We start from the raw sequence: 16870 nt of genomic DNA on the forward strand, positions 1-16870 counted from the left end.
AGGTATTGAGCTCTCGAGTGTGAATGCGAGAAACCAGACGCTTGTGGGTCTATGGTAAACTGCTCATTGTCTTGTAGTTGGACTGGTCTCCTTCAAATATGTAGAAAATCAGTCCGACAGAAACACGGCATTCTCTTCTGATCGGCAGCCTATACTTGATCAAGTGTTGACAAGAGCAGCCCATGAAGCCTGGAGGTTTGTCCAATGTCCTTTACCTTAGCCATAGAGCTGTCAATCGCTCCGCTTTCTTCACCCAACAGTTCAACCATGACTTTACCACAAACAAGAACACGGTGGCACAATGCAAATGCATCAGCCGTCGAAGCCCACCCGAGCGGGCCATCGTCCTGTCCAGCCTGCACGGCTAGAGCCTCCAAAGCCTTTTCCACCCACCCCTTCAACGCAGTCAGCGAGCTGTCCATGATCAGCATCTTCCTGGCCGCACCGTCGCTCCCCTCTATCTCGTCAAAGTCCCGCGGCAGGGCCCTGAACACCTCAGCCCATCGCTCCGTTTCGCGGACCTCGTCTATGAACAGGTTCTGCTCCTCCACCGCGAACAGGCTCTCGTCCACCTCGAGGGCCTGAGCAAACAGCTGCTCGGGGGACGTCCAGGCGGACAGGTCCTGCACGCCGATGTCGAGGGCAATGAGCGGGTCGCCGACCAGACGGCACGCGACGTAGGCCTTGAACTCGTTGGTCTGGCCAAAGTGCCGCTGGATCCACGAGAGCAGGGCGTCGGCCGCGTCGACCGCGACGAGGGGCTGCGGCTGTGCGCGGGAGCCGGGCGAGGTGACGAGGGCCGTGGCGAGGGCGCCGACGTCACGGATCTCGTCGTCGTCGTCGACGAGCGTGTTGTACAGCGCGAGCAGGAAGGGCAGGTACGCCGCGTCGCTGCCGGCGGCTGAGCGCACCGCTGCCGCGAAGGACTTGATGGACTTGGCGGCCGCCATGCGCATGTCGAATGTGTTGCTGTCGTGCAGGGCGTCGGCGACGGCCTTGCCCCAGGCTCGCAGCCTCTGCTCGAACATGAAGAATGACAGCTGCCCGTTGTGTGGAAGCGTCTGGATGCCCATCACTGATCCCGAGGCCAGGAGCACGGCATTCGCCAGGGCTGGGTTGATGGTGTCCAGGATGGACTGCTGGAAGGACTCGAGCTCTTCCGGCTTGGGGAGCTCCTGCAATTTGCCTTGAGTGATGTGGTCATCAAATAGCACCGCCAGGTTTGTCAGGGCAATGGCGCGGGCTTCCGGCTCTTTGGTATGCTTGCAGGTGTCAAGATATAACGTGCAGAGCTCAGTCACTCTCGCCTTGCCCCAGATCGTGGGAATGACTTCGAGCAGCATTAATGCTGTGTCTGTGTCTCGATCAAGTGTGTCGAAGAGGCAGGATCTAAGGCCCTCAATGCCTGTGAATGCAACTGCTTCCCGCAGAGACCTGATACCCAACCGGAGATCGAGCAGTGCTGTCGAGGCGAAGCTACTCCTCCCTTGTGCAATTTTCACATGAGTGAGTTGCTCAGCCTTGCTGGCCTGAATGTCCGAGGGAGGTGCGCTCTCCCAAGTCAATGTGCGAATCTCGACGAAAGCAGCCCAGACCTCGGAACATATTGTCGCATCCTTCTCGAACTCTTGCAGCGCTTGACTAAGTGATTTGATGTCTTCTGCAAAGTTTGCCAACTGAGAGCGTCCATTAAGCTCGGGTATGATCGTTTGACCAAAAAGCCGGCCTTCCTTCATGTCCGAGGACGTCCTTTCCAAGAGAAACTTGATCGTAAGAAAAGTCCCGTGCAACCTGTTTGCCGCGCCCCGTGACTCGTCAAGCAGGGCCTTGACCGAGGACAGCCAATTTTCATTCAGAAGAAAGGAGCACAAAGTGCGGGCGGCTATTTCGCGGACATGCCACTGTTGGCTGCCCAGATATCTGGTGATCAACTTGTACAACTCGTCACGGTGAGATTCTGGGGGCCCGGCACGTCGGATGATATCCAAGGCGGGGAATACGGATTCGGCTGCTGAGCTCGAGGTCAAGGTCCCAGGTTCCATTGCCCGTTGTCCTGACTGTAGGAGGTTCAGAAGTATAGGCGGTAGAGACGGGTATTTAGTGTACGAGATTCGTAGCGTCTTCCCGTCCCATCCCGACTCCATGGCAGACTTGCTCTCGTTTGTTCCAAATAGACTGTCCAACAGACTACGCAGGAGTAAGAGTGCGCAATTCCGGATCGCCCAAACCTCTGATTTCAAGCTATTTGTGGCAAGCTGGAGGCATTCTGGAAGGTAGCGTTCGGCCTTCTTGCTAAGGAGTGAGCTTTTGAAGACCTCTTTGAGGGAATTGAAAGCGTGAACTTGAGGCAGACTACTCCCGTCAGTTTCTGAGACCCAAGCTGGCCGTTGTGCTATTTCCTCCAAAGTCCGCATGACATGCTCGAACGATGGACTGTCCGCGTTTGACGCCAAAATGGCAGTAATCAAAGCTGGTATGCCTGCCGACCGTCTCGTTGTCGACCTCTGCTCGTAGATGCATGCCAGTGCCCCTTTATACCAATTCTCAAGCAGCGAGGGTTCGGGCCCGGGCGAGGTGACATGAGGATTGCGAGCATTTTGACAGCAGCAAATAAAATTGAGCGAGACGGAGCTGAATGCACCTCGATGCCTCAAAGTTGACAGCTGGGAGAACGCCAAATCACCGACGCTCCGAAATACCTCGGGCGTTGGCAAGAGAGCTCCAAGCATACGGCTAAAGCTGAGATTGCCCACGATTGTGCGCATGAGGTTGCTGGATTCGTGGATGGCGCGGAAGCTGTAGCTGAGCAAACCTTTGCTATCAACATCCTCGTCTTCAAGCTCTTTGCCTTCAGGCGAATCATCGCATAGTACGTAGCTGACAGCATCCCAAATCCGCGTGCAAAGATCCACGATCCGAGTCTGGGGAGCTGCAAGTAGCTGGAGTTGGGCTTCGCTGTACCGTGGATGTAAGAGGACTTCCCACATGTATCTGATAGCGGCAAAGTCTCCATGCACTGGCTCTGCCATGACTGCGTGACCTAGGTCCTTCTCGGCTCGGCTGACCTTGAGGTCCAAGAGGTCCAATGTTTGTGAAAGCAATGATAGGCGACTCTCAACTGTATTTTCCCAGGCACACAGGAGACCATACGATCGAGCGGCTCCATCTGAGTGATCCGCACGGCTGGTGCGAGATGCCTGAGCTGCTGCTCGAGAAGAGAACTCCTTCAACATCATTAATGGCGTGGCAGATAACAGCTTGTCACCGAACACAACCTCTGTTTGCGTAGTCTCTGGCGGAAAGAGCATCAACAAGCTAGTCGCCGTCTCTCTGACATCGTCGAATGGATCCATAATCAGGTCCATGATTATGCGAATCCATTGGGCATCTTTGTATATGTTTTTTTCAGCAGCACTTGGACTGTCCTTCCCGAGTTTCAAGACCGAGACTAACGCTTTCAAAGCAGTAATGTGTCGTTGATACGAGGCTGTGGGTGACAGCTCTTGCCTTAAGAATCTCAAGTACCAGCCAAAGAATTCTTCGTGGAACTTGAGGGTATCTCGCAGCCAAGCCTCCCCAGCGTTTGAAATCTCTTTTGCCCCCTTGCTGATATGTGTGTTAACCGCTGTCTCTCTGGCTTTGGATGTCGAAGCCTTTGCCCCAATTCGAGCTATATCTTTTTCAAGAATGCTGATTGCTCCTTTGATTCTCTTGACCATGTTCTTGGAATGACCCAGAATCTCGTTCCGGAACTTGGCATCAGGATCTGCATAACAGGATCGGAGATGCTTTCGTAGAAGTTCAAACGTCGCCAAAGAGTAAGGCCTTGTACTAGAAGAGGAGGTTATCAGGAGAGACATGGCGAAAGATCGGACATCGTAAGAGTTGTGAAGCAGATAGCGCTCTAGGACCTTGCTGTCAAGCTCTACAGTATTGGCAGTGGCTTTCGTTCCCTCGGGACCTGTAGACTAATCAACAACTGAGATGTAACAATCGAGTACACAAAGTCAAGTTATTTCATAGGAAATTATCCCATAGGAGGTCACCCATAGGAGGTTACCCATAGGACATTATCCCGCAGAAAATTGTCCCACAGGAAATCATCCCATAAGAGGTTATCCCACAAGGTTATTGACAGAACAGTGTGCGCTAGTCAAGCGATGACCGAATATCTGGGTTCCCTAGGAGGTGTGCTGGGGTCTTGAAATGTAATACTCACGAGGTTCATCGACAATAGAAGCCTTTTTACCAAGCTCTAAGGCAGCGAGTTGTAATAAAGCGGCAGTATCCATCTCCTCGCCCCGTGCATGTGTACCATCATCCGGTTGCACATGATGAAGCTCTTTTAACAATGCAATGGACAAGGCGCGATCAGATTTGAATAACGGTGCCAAGAAATAGTTTTTGATACTCTCAAGGAGGTCTGGGTTGGCTGATAGGGCTGTCTCTAGCCATCTTCGGATGGTTTTCGCACCGAGCACCGGCTTTTGTTCTTCGGAGCAGCCAGACAGTGGGAAAGAAGCATAGAGACCGCTGATTACGATGCCAAGGAGCTTTCCAGCAACCGGACAGACGTAGGGCAGTTCCATCCACCGGAATATCTCTGCCACCCACTCCTGCCATAGAAGGATGGCAGGCTGGTTGGCCAAGTCAGGCCGTATGGACTGATACATCTGTGCTAGTTCCTCCAAAGTAAGGACAGACTTTGTAAGCAGATGGTTCAGGGCGGTAATGCATGATTTAACGAGCGGGCGCGTGGAGTTCCTCGCAATGATGGCAACCATGGTGCGCAGTAGATCTGCCTTCACATCCTCCTTAATCTGGCATACTGGATTCTGGGTAATCAGAAAGGAAAGAAGGTCTAGAACAAGTCTCATGGACCGATGCTGGTCCTTCTCGTTCCACTCTATGAAGAAGTTGAACATGTCCTGGGATATTTTCTCTGAGAAGGCCCATTGTTTCAGAGAATCATCCTGTGACTTTGCGCATAGCTGGACGAAACCACACAGCTTGACACAGGCGTCCGCTGTAGAACCTCGAGGTTGAGACGCGTTTGCAAGCAGCTTCTCAAACAACCTCTGCGCAGATCTGAATCCGGGCGTTAGTCCCTGTTCCAGCAGCAAAAGAAGTGTCAACTCACGGAACCATTTCTTCCTGAGGGCCATCTTGAATCCATTTGAGAAGGTCATTCGCATTGCTGCTGGATCCCTCGAGGGGAGGGAACTCAACCGGCGGCATATTTGGTAGGTCTCAAGGATTGGAGTTTGACAGATTCTGCACGAGAAAGTTCATGCTGCTGATTTACTCATATGAGGTTATATGATAACATCAAGAGTCAGAAGGCTTGGATTCCACATATAAAGGATAGGCCGACATCTCCTGCCTACTGCCTCAAGTTGGGAAGAAAGGGCTGCAGACTGCAAAACCGATGCAAGTCGGGCGGTGGTGTTCCGGTACGTACCGCCCCATGTTGAGCCTAAATTTTGTAAGATCGCCATCCCTGTCAGCAGCAGAGACCCGTCCGAGCACGGGCCCTCCGCTGTTACTGTACGTACTTGGATGCGCGGTCCGGGTGGGCCACGGTGACTTATCGGCCGTCATCGCCTTGGAGCTTGCTGGGAATAATTTTTCGAGGCTGCTTGGACTGACGACCTCAACTCCGGGCAGATGCTCCAGCGCCTAGCCTCCACCCACGCAACACCATCGCGATCACCACCACCATACTGCATGCGTTCTTCGTGACACAGCCTTCCTTTATTTCCCCTCTTCTCTTGTGTATTACCTCCCTGCAGAAATGTCTTCTCTCTGGAACGCATTGACGGGGCAAAAGTCCAACCAAAGCAAGCCAGATCATAGCCATGCGCCACCACCACCAGAACCCACCACCAACTTCAGCCCCCCTCCATTCGACCCATCCTCGGCGCAAGGTGTCGACTCCTTCCTGAACAGTTCCGCATTCGCCGACCCCTCACAACTACACCCTCTCGCCGGCCTCAACAAAGACGCCCTCGAGTACATCACCCTCGAGGAATCCGCAGTCTCCGACCTGCCTGGCGGGAACTCCGTCCTGCCCTCGCGCGGATTCACAGACGATCTCTGCTACGGCACCGGTATCACATACCTCTCCGCCCTGTCGATAGGTGGCGCATGGGGCTTGCAGGAGGGCCTTAGGCGTAGCGCCGGCCAAGCACCCAAACTGCGGCTGAACTCGACTCTGAACGCGATCACAAGACGAGGCCCATTCCTGGGCAACTCGGCGGGTGTTGTCGCCATCGTGTACAACTGTATCAACTCGTACATCGGATATGTGCGTGGGAAGCATGATGCGGCCAACAGCATCGGGGCGGGCTTCCTGAGCGGCATGTTGTTCAAGAGCACAAGGGGGTTGAGGCCAATGGCCATCTCGGGCGGAATCGTTGCCTCCGTTGCTGGTGTCTGGACGGTAAGCTTTGCACGATCCAGGATTTGAAGGGGAAGCAGTCGAACATGGTGCTGACATTCTGATAGGTCACACGGAAGACATTCTTCCCAGCGTCTGAACAACACCCGTAGAGCAAGGCGAATAATCTGGCGGAAACAACTTAATCCGATGAGCTCTATGATGTTCACGAACGGCGTCACGCCGTCTGGCTCCTACATCGAACGGACAGCGGGGTGAGACAGGCGCGGGGAGACTTGACATGCAGTCGATGACTTGACCCAGCAAAAGGGCTCGTCAAAGAGCGGGAGCAGAGGTATCGCTCATGCCAAAGATTGCTCGATTAGGTGGGCTAATTTCATAGTCTTGTCGGTATAGTGGCGAGCATAGCAACGGATGATCTCTCCTCATCTCTGGAAACTTGTAACATTAGAAAGGGGCTTCACGACCATAGAAGGCTGGGGAGCAGGGCAGATAGTGCTCAGGCTCGAGGACATAGAAGGAACCAAACCATATTCCTCCATATTGTTCCCAATTCTTCGCGATTGCTTGGACATGCTCTACAGAATTTACTTTAGGTGGGATGGGCGGGGGACAAGGAGGGGAGGTAGCTCATGGTGTGCCCATGTGCTGGCTTTTCATTCCTCTCAGCCATTAAGGTCACTTTTTCAAGGCAGGAAGACCCCTCACGTCAATGTTTTCCTATTGCTAGGAACTCAACACATCATCAAGTGCCTTTGCGCATCGTTCTTTCCAGTCTTCACACAATACCACGCCATCGCTTCCAGCAGTGTGGCTCCTGATACTGCCACAAGATCGACATACACACTACTTACCTCCATCCTCAATGTGCTCTCATTGGGGATGCTCATCCAGCAAGATGACAACTAATCCATCTGAATTCGATACGAGTAGTAGCGCGCAACATTCTGTTCCTCTGGGGACTGACTCTGGAAATTCGGAAGTTCCAGGACTGAGCACCCGCCAACATCTCGACCTACTGGTTGGAATGATCACCGATGAGTGGAAGAAGACCATGAGAAAACGGAAAAACACGTCCAATGACACGGGCATCACACTTGACACCGACGAGCTGGTTGTCTACAACCCCGAGGAGGACTGTGTGGTCACGTTTCGCGTGGACAAGATGCCTGAGACGATACGCCAAAAGGTCGACTGTCTTGAACGCATGCAGCACATCGGTCTTGGCTACCTTAAGGCACTTGTGAAGCTGCTCAAGGAGGAACTCGAGAAATTCTTGTTTGCTAAGAGCTTAGACGAGAGCACTGACGGGGAAGAGACTAGCTTCATTGACATGGTGAGCCTTATCCTTGCGAGCCTGCTTAGTGTGCTATCATCTGATCTCATCGCCTTGTACGCAGCTCGCCCAGCTTGCCAGGCATCGGCTCGAGGTAGAATACGCCGAGCAAAAAGAGTCGGGATCTGATCTAAAGGTTGTTTTCCTCGATGGATCGGGTCAACTCAAGAAAGAATACCGTTTTCTCGGCCATGACACAGACTTTTCATCCTTCCTCGTCCTAATGGAGGATTATCCCTCTTCTTACGACCATAATGTCGATTGGGCAAAAACCATGTTCGAGCATAAAATACGAGACCTAAAAAAGATGGGATGCGATGGCCATCCCAGCCTCGTCAAGATCGAACAGCTCATTGCCGCGCACAACGCCACGAACTACGACGCCAATCCCAAATGGATGTACTATACAAGTAACGAACGGATCTACAACCTCAAGGTGATTGAGGACGAAAGCGTCTTCAAGAAAATTGTAGAGATTGTCAGAGATCCTGCAAAGGAGAATCGGCTGGCATGCATGATCAGGGTATGTCGGGTGCGACTCAAATCTCTTTCTACTTTATACACAAGTGAAATCTCATTGAAACAATTATATTATACAGGTTGTGGACAAGGATTTGATCAAAATTTGCGGTGAGCTAAGAGCCCTCGAGAATCAGCAGAAGGATGGCGTTCACCCCAGCGACCAAGCGGCTTTGCAGCATACCCAGGACGAGCGGAGTGACCTACGAAGCGATGGCGAATATGCGTCCGAGGGAGACAAACCTGTTGTTGGCGACATTTCATTCGACTTTTCCGCGAACACTCTCGGTGTTGGGGTCTTCTGGGTGGAAACTAGCGATGATGATGATGGAGCCCCTGCGGAGCTATGATGAGAAGATCGAGGCGCGCATGGGACACATCCGGTTCTTCAGGATCCACGTGGCCGAGGCGTTTCGAAGGATATCAGCGCCAAGTGATTGGACTAAGCAAGATGAGAGCCGCGGTTTGTAGGATATTCAATTTTAGGAAACTGAAGCAAGTCTGGCTAGGAAGTTGGCCCTGTGGTAATGAAGAGGGCCACCTGTGGTGGTTGTTTCTTGAGACCACAAGAGGCCGAAGTCAAGAGTCTGTGATCCCTTTTTCCTCTGCCAGCAGTGATGAAGCTCTGGGCATTGTTTTATAGTTGAGCAGTGACATCTTTTGAGGTCGTCTTTTCTTAATGGACGGTAAGATATGCTTGGGCTCACAGTATTTCCTGAGGATCTCGTGGCGACTACATGCGGCCTAAGTCAAGGTCAAGCCGTCCATGGCAGCTTTGTGTCCACCACTACAATTTACTTCCAAAACGCCATCCCCTGGTGCTCGCTAGTATCTGACCCACGTGCGAGCTTTATCACAACGATAATACACTCAACAGCAAACCTGTAGCGCTCTGTTCGTTCCGCAAACAGCCTGCCATCGAACTTGCTGCACGAAACGTTGCCAACAACTTGCTACCACGACCTCCAAAATCGCGTCACTCCAATCAAGATGTGTTGCATGGGCTGGCCAGTCAAGGACGTTGAGTACGAGCCAGCTCCAAAATATCTAAACACCACGACAGGATACCGGTACCAGTGGAACGGACAGTCATGGGATCTGCAGCAGATCCAAGTGCCTACTGTAAGTAGCTGTCTTTTTGTCTCGTTGATACACCACTGGGCGGTCTAGTTGGATCCGCTTTCCCCCTCCATAGCATGAGTGTGGACGGTGAATGCTTCCTCCATTGCTTCAGTGAAGCTCGAGGCTTGCCAACAACCTCTCCTGAAGCAACGGCAGCTGCTCTTCAATCCATTTGTTGCACAGCACAGCACTTCCATCTCTTGAGGCAGCCTGGACACAAATTTGGCTAGTCGTAGATTGTTTTTTGCAAGCTGCCATCTCCTCTTCACTCTCCTTTCGGTTCGGTTGCCAGTCTATCAGGTCTTCGATGGCGCGCAAAGCAGATCGCCGTTACAGCGACTACCTTGCCGACTCCGAGTCCAGTGATTCGTGGCAAACCATTAGCCCTCCCTCTTCCACCAAAATGAAGAGTTCTTTGAAGCCTTCCAAGTCTAGGCGCGTCACGCTTCGCACCCCTTCGGAGGAGGAGCTTAATGAGAGACTCTGTGAGCTTGGCCGTCTTCGAGCCCCCACTCCCTACGCCCTGTCGCGTCACTCCACCCCGGACGAGGACGACCACAAGGCCAACAACTTGCAAAACCACAACCACAACCACAACCAGCCTCTGACTGCCACCACTACCGCCGCCAACACTGCCGCCAATTCATTCCCTCCTGGTATCGCGCCTTACAACGCGCCCACTGGTACTGTACCTCAACTTGGCCCCAATCAGGTCTTCACCCACGGCTGCATCCCTGGCCAACCCTTCCTCAACACCAATCTGACGACAACTTGCGCACCCTACCCGTACGCAACCACCCACCAAGGTCAAGCACCACTAGTCTCTGTCGCCAACGGTACCACCATGGAGCCAGGATATCAGAACTCGATGCCAAACAATTATGGCCTTCATTTCCAGCCGCAGGTCCCCGATACTTCTCTCGGACCGATGACTCATGTTTACCAGCCTCGATTCGACAACGGCGTTGTTGCCTACTCTCATCCTGGCATCGTTGTATGTCAACCTTCATCTCTCATTTCCGTCCCCGAACCCCCTTTAATCCCCACTCTTACAATCCCAATCCAGCCGGTTCGGCCTGTTACTTTTGCACCGCAGCCAGTTCTCGTCGCGCCAGATGTCCCGATTGCACCAGTCGTCGCGCCCGTCGTTTCTGCTACCTTGATTGCAAGTGCCCCAATGTATACGACTTTGGGTTTTCAAGGAGATAACGGAGTGGTTGCTCCGCGCGTGCTTGTGAGACGCGTCTCACTCCGCCTTCCCTTTCGTTTACCAAACAGAAACCTTTGTTTGCGAACGCGCCTGCCTTCCGCTTGAGCACTTTCGCTAACAAGTCTCTCTCTCACAGGGTCCCCAAGGCGTCGCGTTCCCCATGCAAGCCGGCCCCGTCACCGCCCCCATCATGCCTGTTGTCGCGCAGCAGCCCTACCCGGCGCAGCCGATGATGGTCGCTGGTGGCCCCGCCCAGGGTCCGCCCGTGATGATGGGAGCAGGCTTTGGCGGTGGCGGTGTCCCTCCCGGACAGCCGGTGCTTGTGCACGCAGGACCCGCGCCGATGGGAATGGGAGGAGCGCCCATGATGCCAGGTAACTTTCCCGCTCACCCCTCTCAGTTCCCTGTCCACAATGAGCCTGCCACTGGCATTGGCCAGACTGCGAGCGAGGTTGCTGCTGCTTTCATGACGAACCCCGAGCTCAACGAGCCACAGGACTTTAAGCCCGCCGACGACACCCCCTCTCGCATGTACATGGTCCGCCAGCTCGACGGCCATTACATCCAGATGCCGCGCGCCACGATCGATTCTTTCGGAAAGGGAGCCCGTTGGTACGTCACAGACGAGGGAGTCTTCTACGCGGTGCGGTTGGAGGTCTGATCAGGGAAGGAGATGATGATATGATGATGTGGTTGGACAAGGGATTCTGGAGTTCTTTGCACATTCTCTGGTTGATTTTATCTCAGAGCAAGGACTGATGTCTTCATCGCGATGGTTATGAAGACCAATTTTGGAAGGGTTTGAGAGATCACTTGATCGAGCTTCTCGAGGCTGTCGGCAACTGCTCGACGCATTTTCGGAACTCAACTCGACGCAAAGGCTTGACCTATGCACATGGTATTCGGAACACACAGAAAAGGAAGTCGTGATAGTCTTGAAATCAATTGACATCCACACAAACACGATCTTTCGAGTTGTGTGAAGGCGTATATGAGGTGAAGTGAAATGAAATGAATGAGGCTGAACCGAAGATCTAACGGCTCCCCACAAGTTCGTGCACCAGGCACGTTTGGCGCTGGGGTAGGGCCTGTCATCCTGGGCCTCGGCAGCGTGGGGGACTCCCCTTCCCCCACCCCATGTACTTGGAGCTCCACTAATTGCGACATCACCTCATTCAGTACCTGTATAGCGATCACATTGATTCTTCCTTTTTCTCTCTTCGAAAGTCATCGAATGTGGTTGTGTGATATTCCAATATTTTCCAATTCCTCCAGCATATTTCAAATCAATCAGAACAGCAAAAGAAAATGCTCATCATAGGCCTGACCGGCGGCATCGCCACCGGAAAGTCGACGGTCTCATCTGTGCTTTCCTCGCCGCCCTACAACCTGCCCATCATCGATGCCGACGTCCTCGCACGCAAGGTCGTCGAGCCGGGAACACCGGGGTACCGCGCAATAGTCAACTACTTCGGACCGACCACGCCCGACCTGATCGTCCCCGCCTCCCCAGATGTGCCTGAGGCCGGGCCGGCAGGAAAGGGCAGGCCGCTAAACCGGCCGGCGCTGGGGCGGAAGGTGTTTGGCGACTCGGCAGAGGCGAAGGAGGCGCGGGCGCGGCTGAACGGCATCGTGCACCCGGCTGTGCGCAGGGAGGCGTACAAGGCGCTGCTGTGGGCGTACCTGACGGGCAGCTGGGCGGTGGTGTGGGACGTGCCGCTGCTGTTCGAGGTGGGCACGGACAGGCTGTGCGGGACGGTGATGGTGGTGGCCGTCAAGGACCCGGCGGTTCAGATGCAGAGGCTGCGGGCGCGGGACGCGCACCTGAGCGCCGAGGACGCGGAGAACCGCGTGCGCAGCCAGGCGGACGTGCGGCTCAAGGCGAGGAGGTGCGAGGCCAGGGGCAAGGGGAGGGGCGTCGTCGTGTGGAACGACGGGGACAAGGAGGAGCTGAAGCGGGAGGTCGAGAGGGTTATGGCCGAGATTAGGGGGAGGAGCCCGTGGTGGTGGAGTACGGCGCTGTGGGTGTGTCCACCGCTGGCTGTGGCTTCTGGCGTCTGGAGTGTCGTAATGAACTGGAGGACTAATAAGAGGTGGGAGCAGGACGAATCTAGGGAGAGAGCGAAGCTGTGAAGAGGCAGAGGACTTGTCTGTGCACGTCTAGAATATCCAAAGCCAGGATTAGAGACAGCCATCAAGCATCGAAAACGACGGGAGGACGGCGTTCACGGAAATCGTGGTCAATACGCGGTTTTGGGAAGGCAAACTGCATATTAACTTGTCTGACAACATTTTTTTCACTCGCATTTTTGTCTGCCCGGAGGCAAATTGCGGTCATCCAGCTTGAAAGACTCCTGTGCAGACGCTCATCATGTCCATGGAGGCGTGTAGAGTTGAGACAGCCTTCCTCTCCCATGTCCCTGCTTGAGGATCCAGCAAGTGCTGGAAGTGCTCCTTCCGAGGTCAATTTTCTATCTGATCAAGCACCTACAAGACCGCCCTAGGTGCTTCAGCGTCATCTGGGGCACCGCCTACCGGCCTACCTAGGCACCCAGGTCACTTGCCTTCAATGACAGAAGATCTGGATGCTGCCGTTGATTTCGTCTGATGTTCACTTGAGAAGGGTCGACTCCTACTTGAACACACCATAATTTCAATCTCAATTCAAGCCCTACCTGACTCCCAGCACAATCTCTGAAAGCTCTTCAATCTTTCCGTTTTCAAGACAATTCGGCAGCAAGCGGTTCTCTATCTCGTTCATGCACACTACCTCCAATCGATCCAAAGGTTTGTCTTCTAGAATACCTCATCCTTCCCAACAATATCCCACTCACCACCCAAGAGGCTTCGCAACATGGGTCGGGGAGCAGCTTGGCCACCGAACTCCTTCTCGGAGTGGATGGTTGGGCAGAACTTCAAGAGCACTCCGAGACGTTCCTCGGGCCAGACCCAAATCCTCAAAGTCTCCCTTTCCGAAGACGAGACTTCTGGCGATGAGACTCTCCAAATAACTTACCCAGGACGCCGTCGCGCGGGTAGCGCCACCATTCAAGCTACTCCCAAGTCCTCATCTCGGAAGAAGGTCAGCTTTGATAGCGATCGCAAGCCGCTCAAGTCAGCTCTCAAGAAGCGGGCGGTAAGCCCGAGCGACTCTTCAGACACGCTGATTGAAGACACCTCTGAAGACGCAACGACGACCGAAAAGGACGAGTCGTCGGCGATTGATGAGAGCGATACTTCCGAAGATGAGGTTTGGGTCAAGAAGAAGAAGAAGCTCAAGGCAGAAAACAAGCCGAAGGCAGCACCTGTATGCAAGAAAGAGACTGATTCCGAGGATTCTTCGGCCGTTAAGGACGCCCTGCCCCACGAGACATGTGACTGCAAAGACTGTGTAAAGGGACGGAAGATCCTTAAGGCGATGATCAAGCTGGATGCCAAAAAAGCGGCGGATGGAGATTCTAAGAAGGTGAACAACGAAAAGCAGAAGGGAAAGCAGAAAGGCTCGAAGAAGAAAGACGACGCCACATCCACAGAGGTGAGCGAAACGACCGAGACTGAAGCTACAGAAGAGGACAAAGATAAGCCATCGAAACAGAAGAAGAAGAAGGAGGAACCCAAAGAGAACGAGAAGAAACCGGCTTCCAAGGAGAACAAGAAATCCTCACCCAAGACAGAAGAGCAAAAACAAACCGTCGACAAAAACGCCTTTAAACTGCCCACGTACCCAAAATTCATGGAGCCGAATCTCATCATGCCCATCAAGTCCAAGGTTGTCCAATGCGAGCATGCCATTGAAGGACCCAACGATCCACGCCCGAATGCCTTCATTGACAGTGGAAAGGGTATCGTGCGGGTCTACCATGGACCTGTTTGGGGCAACCACACAGGCGAACTCTATGGGGCTGCCAATCCTTCCAAATTGTCCCCACTGCCACCATCTGCGGTACCTTACCATGGGTACCCTCCCAACTGGGCCGGACCGCATCATTATGGCCATTCTGCTCCCTATCCCCCCTATCCCCCGGGGGGGCCTTCGCCTCGCTTCCATCCAGCTGGGCCTCCACCAGGCACACCCATTGGCCAGAATACAGCCGCAGGTGGTCTGGGACTTACTGGAATACCTTGGCCAGGAACACCGCCAACGCTTCGGGAGGAGAGAGCCCGCGAGAAGGCAAAGGCACGATCGGAAGCTACCAACAACGTAGGACCCTCCCAAGGAAGCGTTCCGCAGAACAAGGCTCAAAACGGCAACACTGAAGCCTGGGACTCGGGCGGTGGAAAACAAGGCTGGGGAAATGATGGAAATGTCAATGGAAGCGGCAACGCGTGGGCCCAGGCAGCTGGGGGAGACAATAACACCCAAGAGCACGACTTCAGTTTTCTCCGCAAGGACAAGCCTCAATGGGAGCGACGTAAGACACCGAAAATATTTTCTGATGGTCGATAACTGACTTGCCACAGTGAGCAACAAGAGTGCCAAAGGCAGCCAGAATAACGGTTGGGGTAAGTCTGATGATCATTATCTTTCAAATGCACCTTCCATGGCTAACAGATCTTCAGCGGGTGGTGGAGGAGAAAACAGTTGGAATCAGCAGAATGGAAACCAAGCTGGTGACAACGCTTGGGGCCAACAAACAGGTAACAGTGGCTGGAACGAGACCGGCAACAATGGCTGGAACAATACCGGTGGTGGCAAGGCTGCAAATGATGACCAGAATTGGGGAACCGGGTCCAATCACGGATCCAATGGAAATGCCAACAAGGACCAAGGCTGGAACACACAAGGATCAAAACACAACAGTCCTCAAGGATGGGATACGAACAACGGCCAAGGTTGGAACCAACAAGGGTCAAACCGCAACAGTCCTCAAGGAGGAAATGCGAGCAATGGCCAAAACTGGAACCAACAAGGTCCAAACCGTAGCAGCCCTCAGGGATGGAATGCGAACAACGGCCAAAGTTGGAGTCAGCAAGGCCCAAATCACAACAGCTCTCAGGCAGGAGATACTTGGGGTGGACCTCCAGGATCCAAGCCGCAATCTCACCACTCGCGGCACCCTAGCAACGCTGGTGGTGGATGGGATTACTCTGGCTGGGCTATGGGCCATGACAATCATAACAATAACAGCAACGGTTTACCAGGTCACATGCCTGGCTCCTGGGACAACAATGGAGGCACTCAATCCCGGAAGCATAGCGGGTCTCATCAGCCTTCTCAAGGCTGGAACCAGCACGGCAATGTCAACTCTCCCCGTAGCGGTGATAACGGCGGCCATGGATGGAATGGGCCCTCTGCACCTCAAGGACCACAGTTCTCAGGCCAGGGTGGCGGTCAAGGTTGGGGAGCAGGAAGTTTCAAAGGCGGCAGTCCGGCGGCCAATTGGAACGCTGGAGGGGGAGGTGCAGGAGGAGGATGGGACGAGAACCCATCCAACAACGCTGGACCGACCACCACTTCGTGGGAGGCCAATATCGCTGGAGACACCAAAGGCGCGGCAACGAATTGGTAGTGGCAGTACTGGGGTCGACCTCGGTATCCCCACTGTCATAGATGTGGTCACTGGAGATAAGCAAGGCCATCACATGGACATGAGAAGCGTCGGCGCTGTGGTGGCTGTGTGGTTTTACTGTTTCTTTCCCTGCTTCTTGTCCTTCAGCGCTTGGTTTCTTCATCTACACAGGAGTGGATGCGCCATTCGAATTCCCCTGGCATGGGAGTGGATCATAACGGTGCGAATGGCTCAGGATGGCAGGAATGCGCCGTAGAGAAGAGAGGGTTGTCGAGGTGATGATTTGAAGCTCGTCATAGGCTCGCCCTGCCAGCCATGATCGAGGACTCCCACTACTGGTTTGCATATCCATATAGCCCAGGCTTATCCAAATTGATTAGAACGTTCTTCTTTAAATTGACCAACCATGGACGAGTACATTCCCCAAGTATCCTGAGGGTTCCACACTCATGGCTTCTTCTTGTAGTCGGATAGACCTATATTGAGACGAACGTTTCGCTGTGTTGACATGGCGGTTGCTCGCAACGTAGCCTTCACGAATAGGTGGAGTCTCCGAGTTTCTCCAGCTTATGGTTACAATTCTAAGGAAGACGTCACTTTCATTGAATGCGAGATCACATACGTGATAGACAACGTTTCAGAGTGGTGATTTAAATTTGGCAAGACTACCTAACACGATGCCATGAACTTCAGCATGCAATTCTACGAAGCCCACAAAATCATGTTCACCTTCCCTGGAAACGCAACGCGATAATACACAAGCCACGTTGATG

At 53.5% G+C, this 16870-nt stretch overlaps 6 protein-coding genes across 6 annotated transcripts; 5 read left to right on the forward strand and 1 right to left on the reverse strand.

Annotated features, from left to right (window-relative positions):
- Positions 1–149: 149 nt before the first annotated feature.
- J7T55_009122 (uncharacterized protein) lies at positions 150–5238 on the reverse strand (the record flags this gene model as incomplete). The annotated part of the gene is made up of 3 exons (XM_053142055.1): positions 150–3961; positions 4412–5088; positions 5141–5238. 3 exons carry the CDS (start codon positions 5236–5238, stop codon positions 150–152), a joined length of 4587 nt encoding a protein of 1528 aa, XP_052994963.1.
- Positions 5239–5794: 556 nt separating this feature from the next.
- J7T55_009123 (uncharacterized protein) lies at positions 5795–6552 on the forward strand (the record flags this gene model as incomplete). Its single annotated transcript, XM_053142056.1, has 2 exons — positions 5795–6442; positions 6508–6552. 2 exons carry the CDS (start codon positions 5795–5797, stop codon positions 6550–6552), a joined length of 693 nt encoding a protein of 230 aa, XP_052994964.1.
- A 746-nt stretch (positions 6553–7298) lies between these two features.
- On the forward strand, positions 7299–8605 carry J7T55_009124 (uncharacterized protein; the record flags this gene model as incomplete). The annotated part of the gene is made up of 3 exons (XM_053142057.1): positions 7299–7736; positions 7801–8259; positions 8336–8605. The coding sequence occupies 3 exons, from the start codon at positions 7299–7301 to the stop codon at positions 8603–8605; spliced, it is 1167 nt and encodes a 388-aa protein (XP_052994965.1).
- A 640-nt stretch (positions 8606–9245) lies between these two features.
- On the forward strand, positions 9246–11248 carry J7T55_009125 (uncharacterized protein; the record flags this gene model as incomplete). Its single annotated transcript, XM_053142058.1, has 3 exons — positions 9246–9377; positions 9670–10371; positions 10724–11248. 3 exons carry the CDS (start codon positions 9246–9248, stop codon positions 11246–11248), a joined length of 1359 nt encoding a protein of 452 aa, XP_052994966.1.
- A 647-nt stretch (positions 11249–11895) lies between these two features.
- J7T55_009126 (dephosphokinase) lies at positions 11896–12720 on the forward strand (the record flags this gene model as incomplete). Its single annotated transcript, XM_053142059.1, has 1 exon — positions 11896–12720. The coding sequence occupies one exon, from the start codon at positions 11896–11898 to the stop codon at positions 12718–12720; it is 825 nt and encodes a 274-aa protein (XP_052994967.1).
- A 721-nt stretch (positions 12721–13441) lies between these two features.
- Positions 13442–16353, forward strand: J7T55_009127 (uncharacterized protein; the record flags this gene model as incomplete). The annotated part of the gene is made up of 4 exons (XM_053142060.1): positions 13442–14999; positions 15049–15090; positions 15148–15276; positions 15389–16353. The coding sequence occupies 4 exons, from the start codon at positions 13442–13444 to the stop codon at positions 16351–16353; spliced, it is 2694 nt and encodes an 897-aa protein (XP_052994968.1).
- Positions 16354–16870: the final 517 nt, after the last annotated feature.

This window comes from Diaporthe amygdali, assembly GCF_026229845.1.
Source record: "Diaporthe amygdali strain CAA958 chromosome Unknown NODE_10_length_1141467_cov_65_626103, whole genome shotgun sequence".
Classification (NCBI taxonomy): Eukaryota; Fungi; Ascomycota; class Sordariomycetes; order Diaporthales; family Diaporthaceae; genus Diaporthe; species Diaporthe amygdali.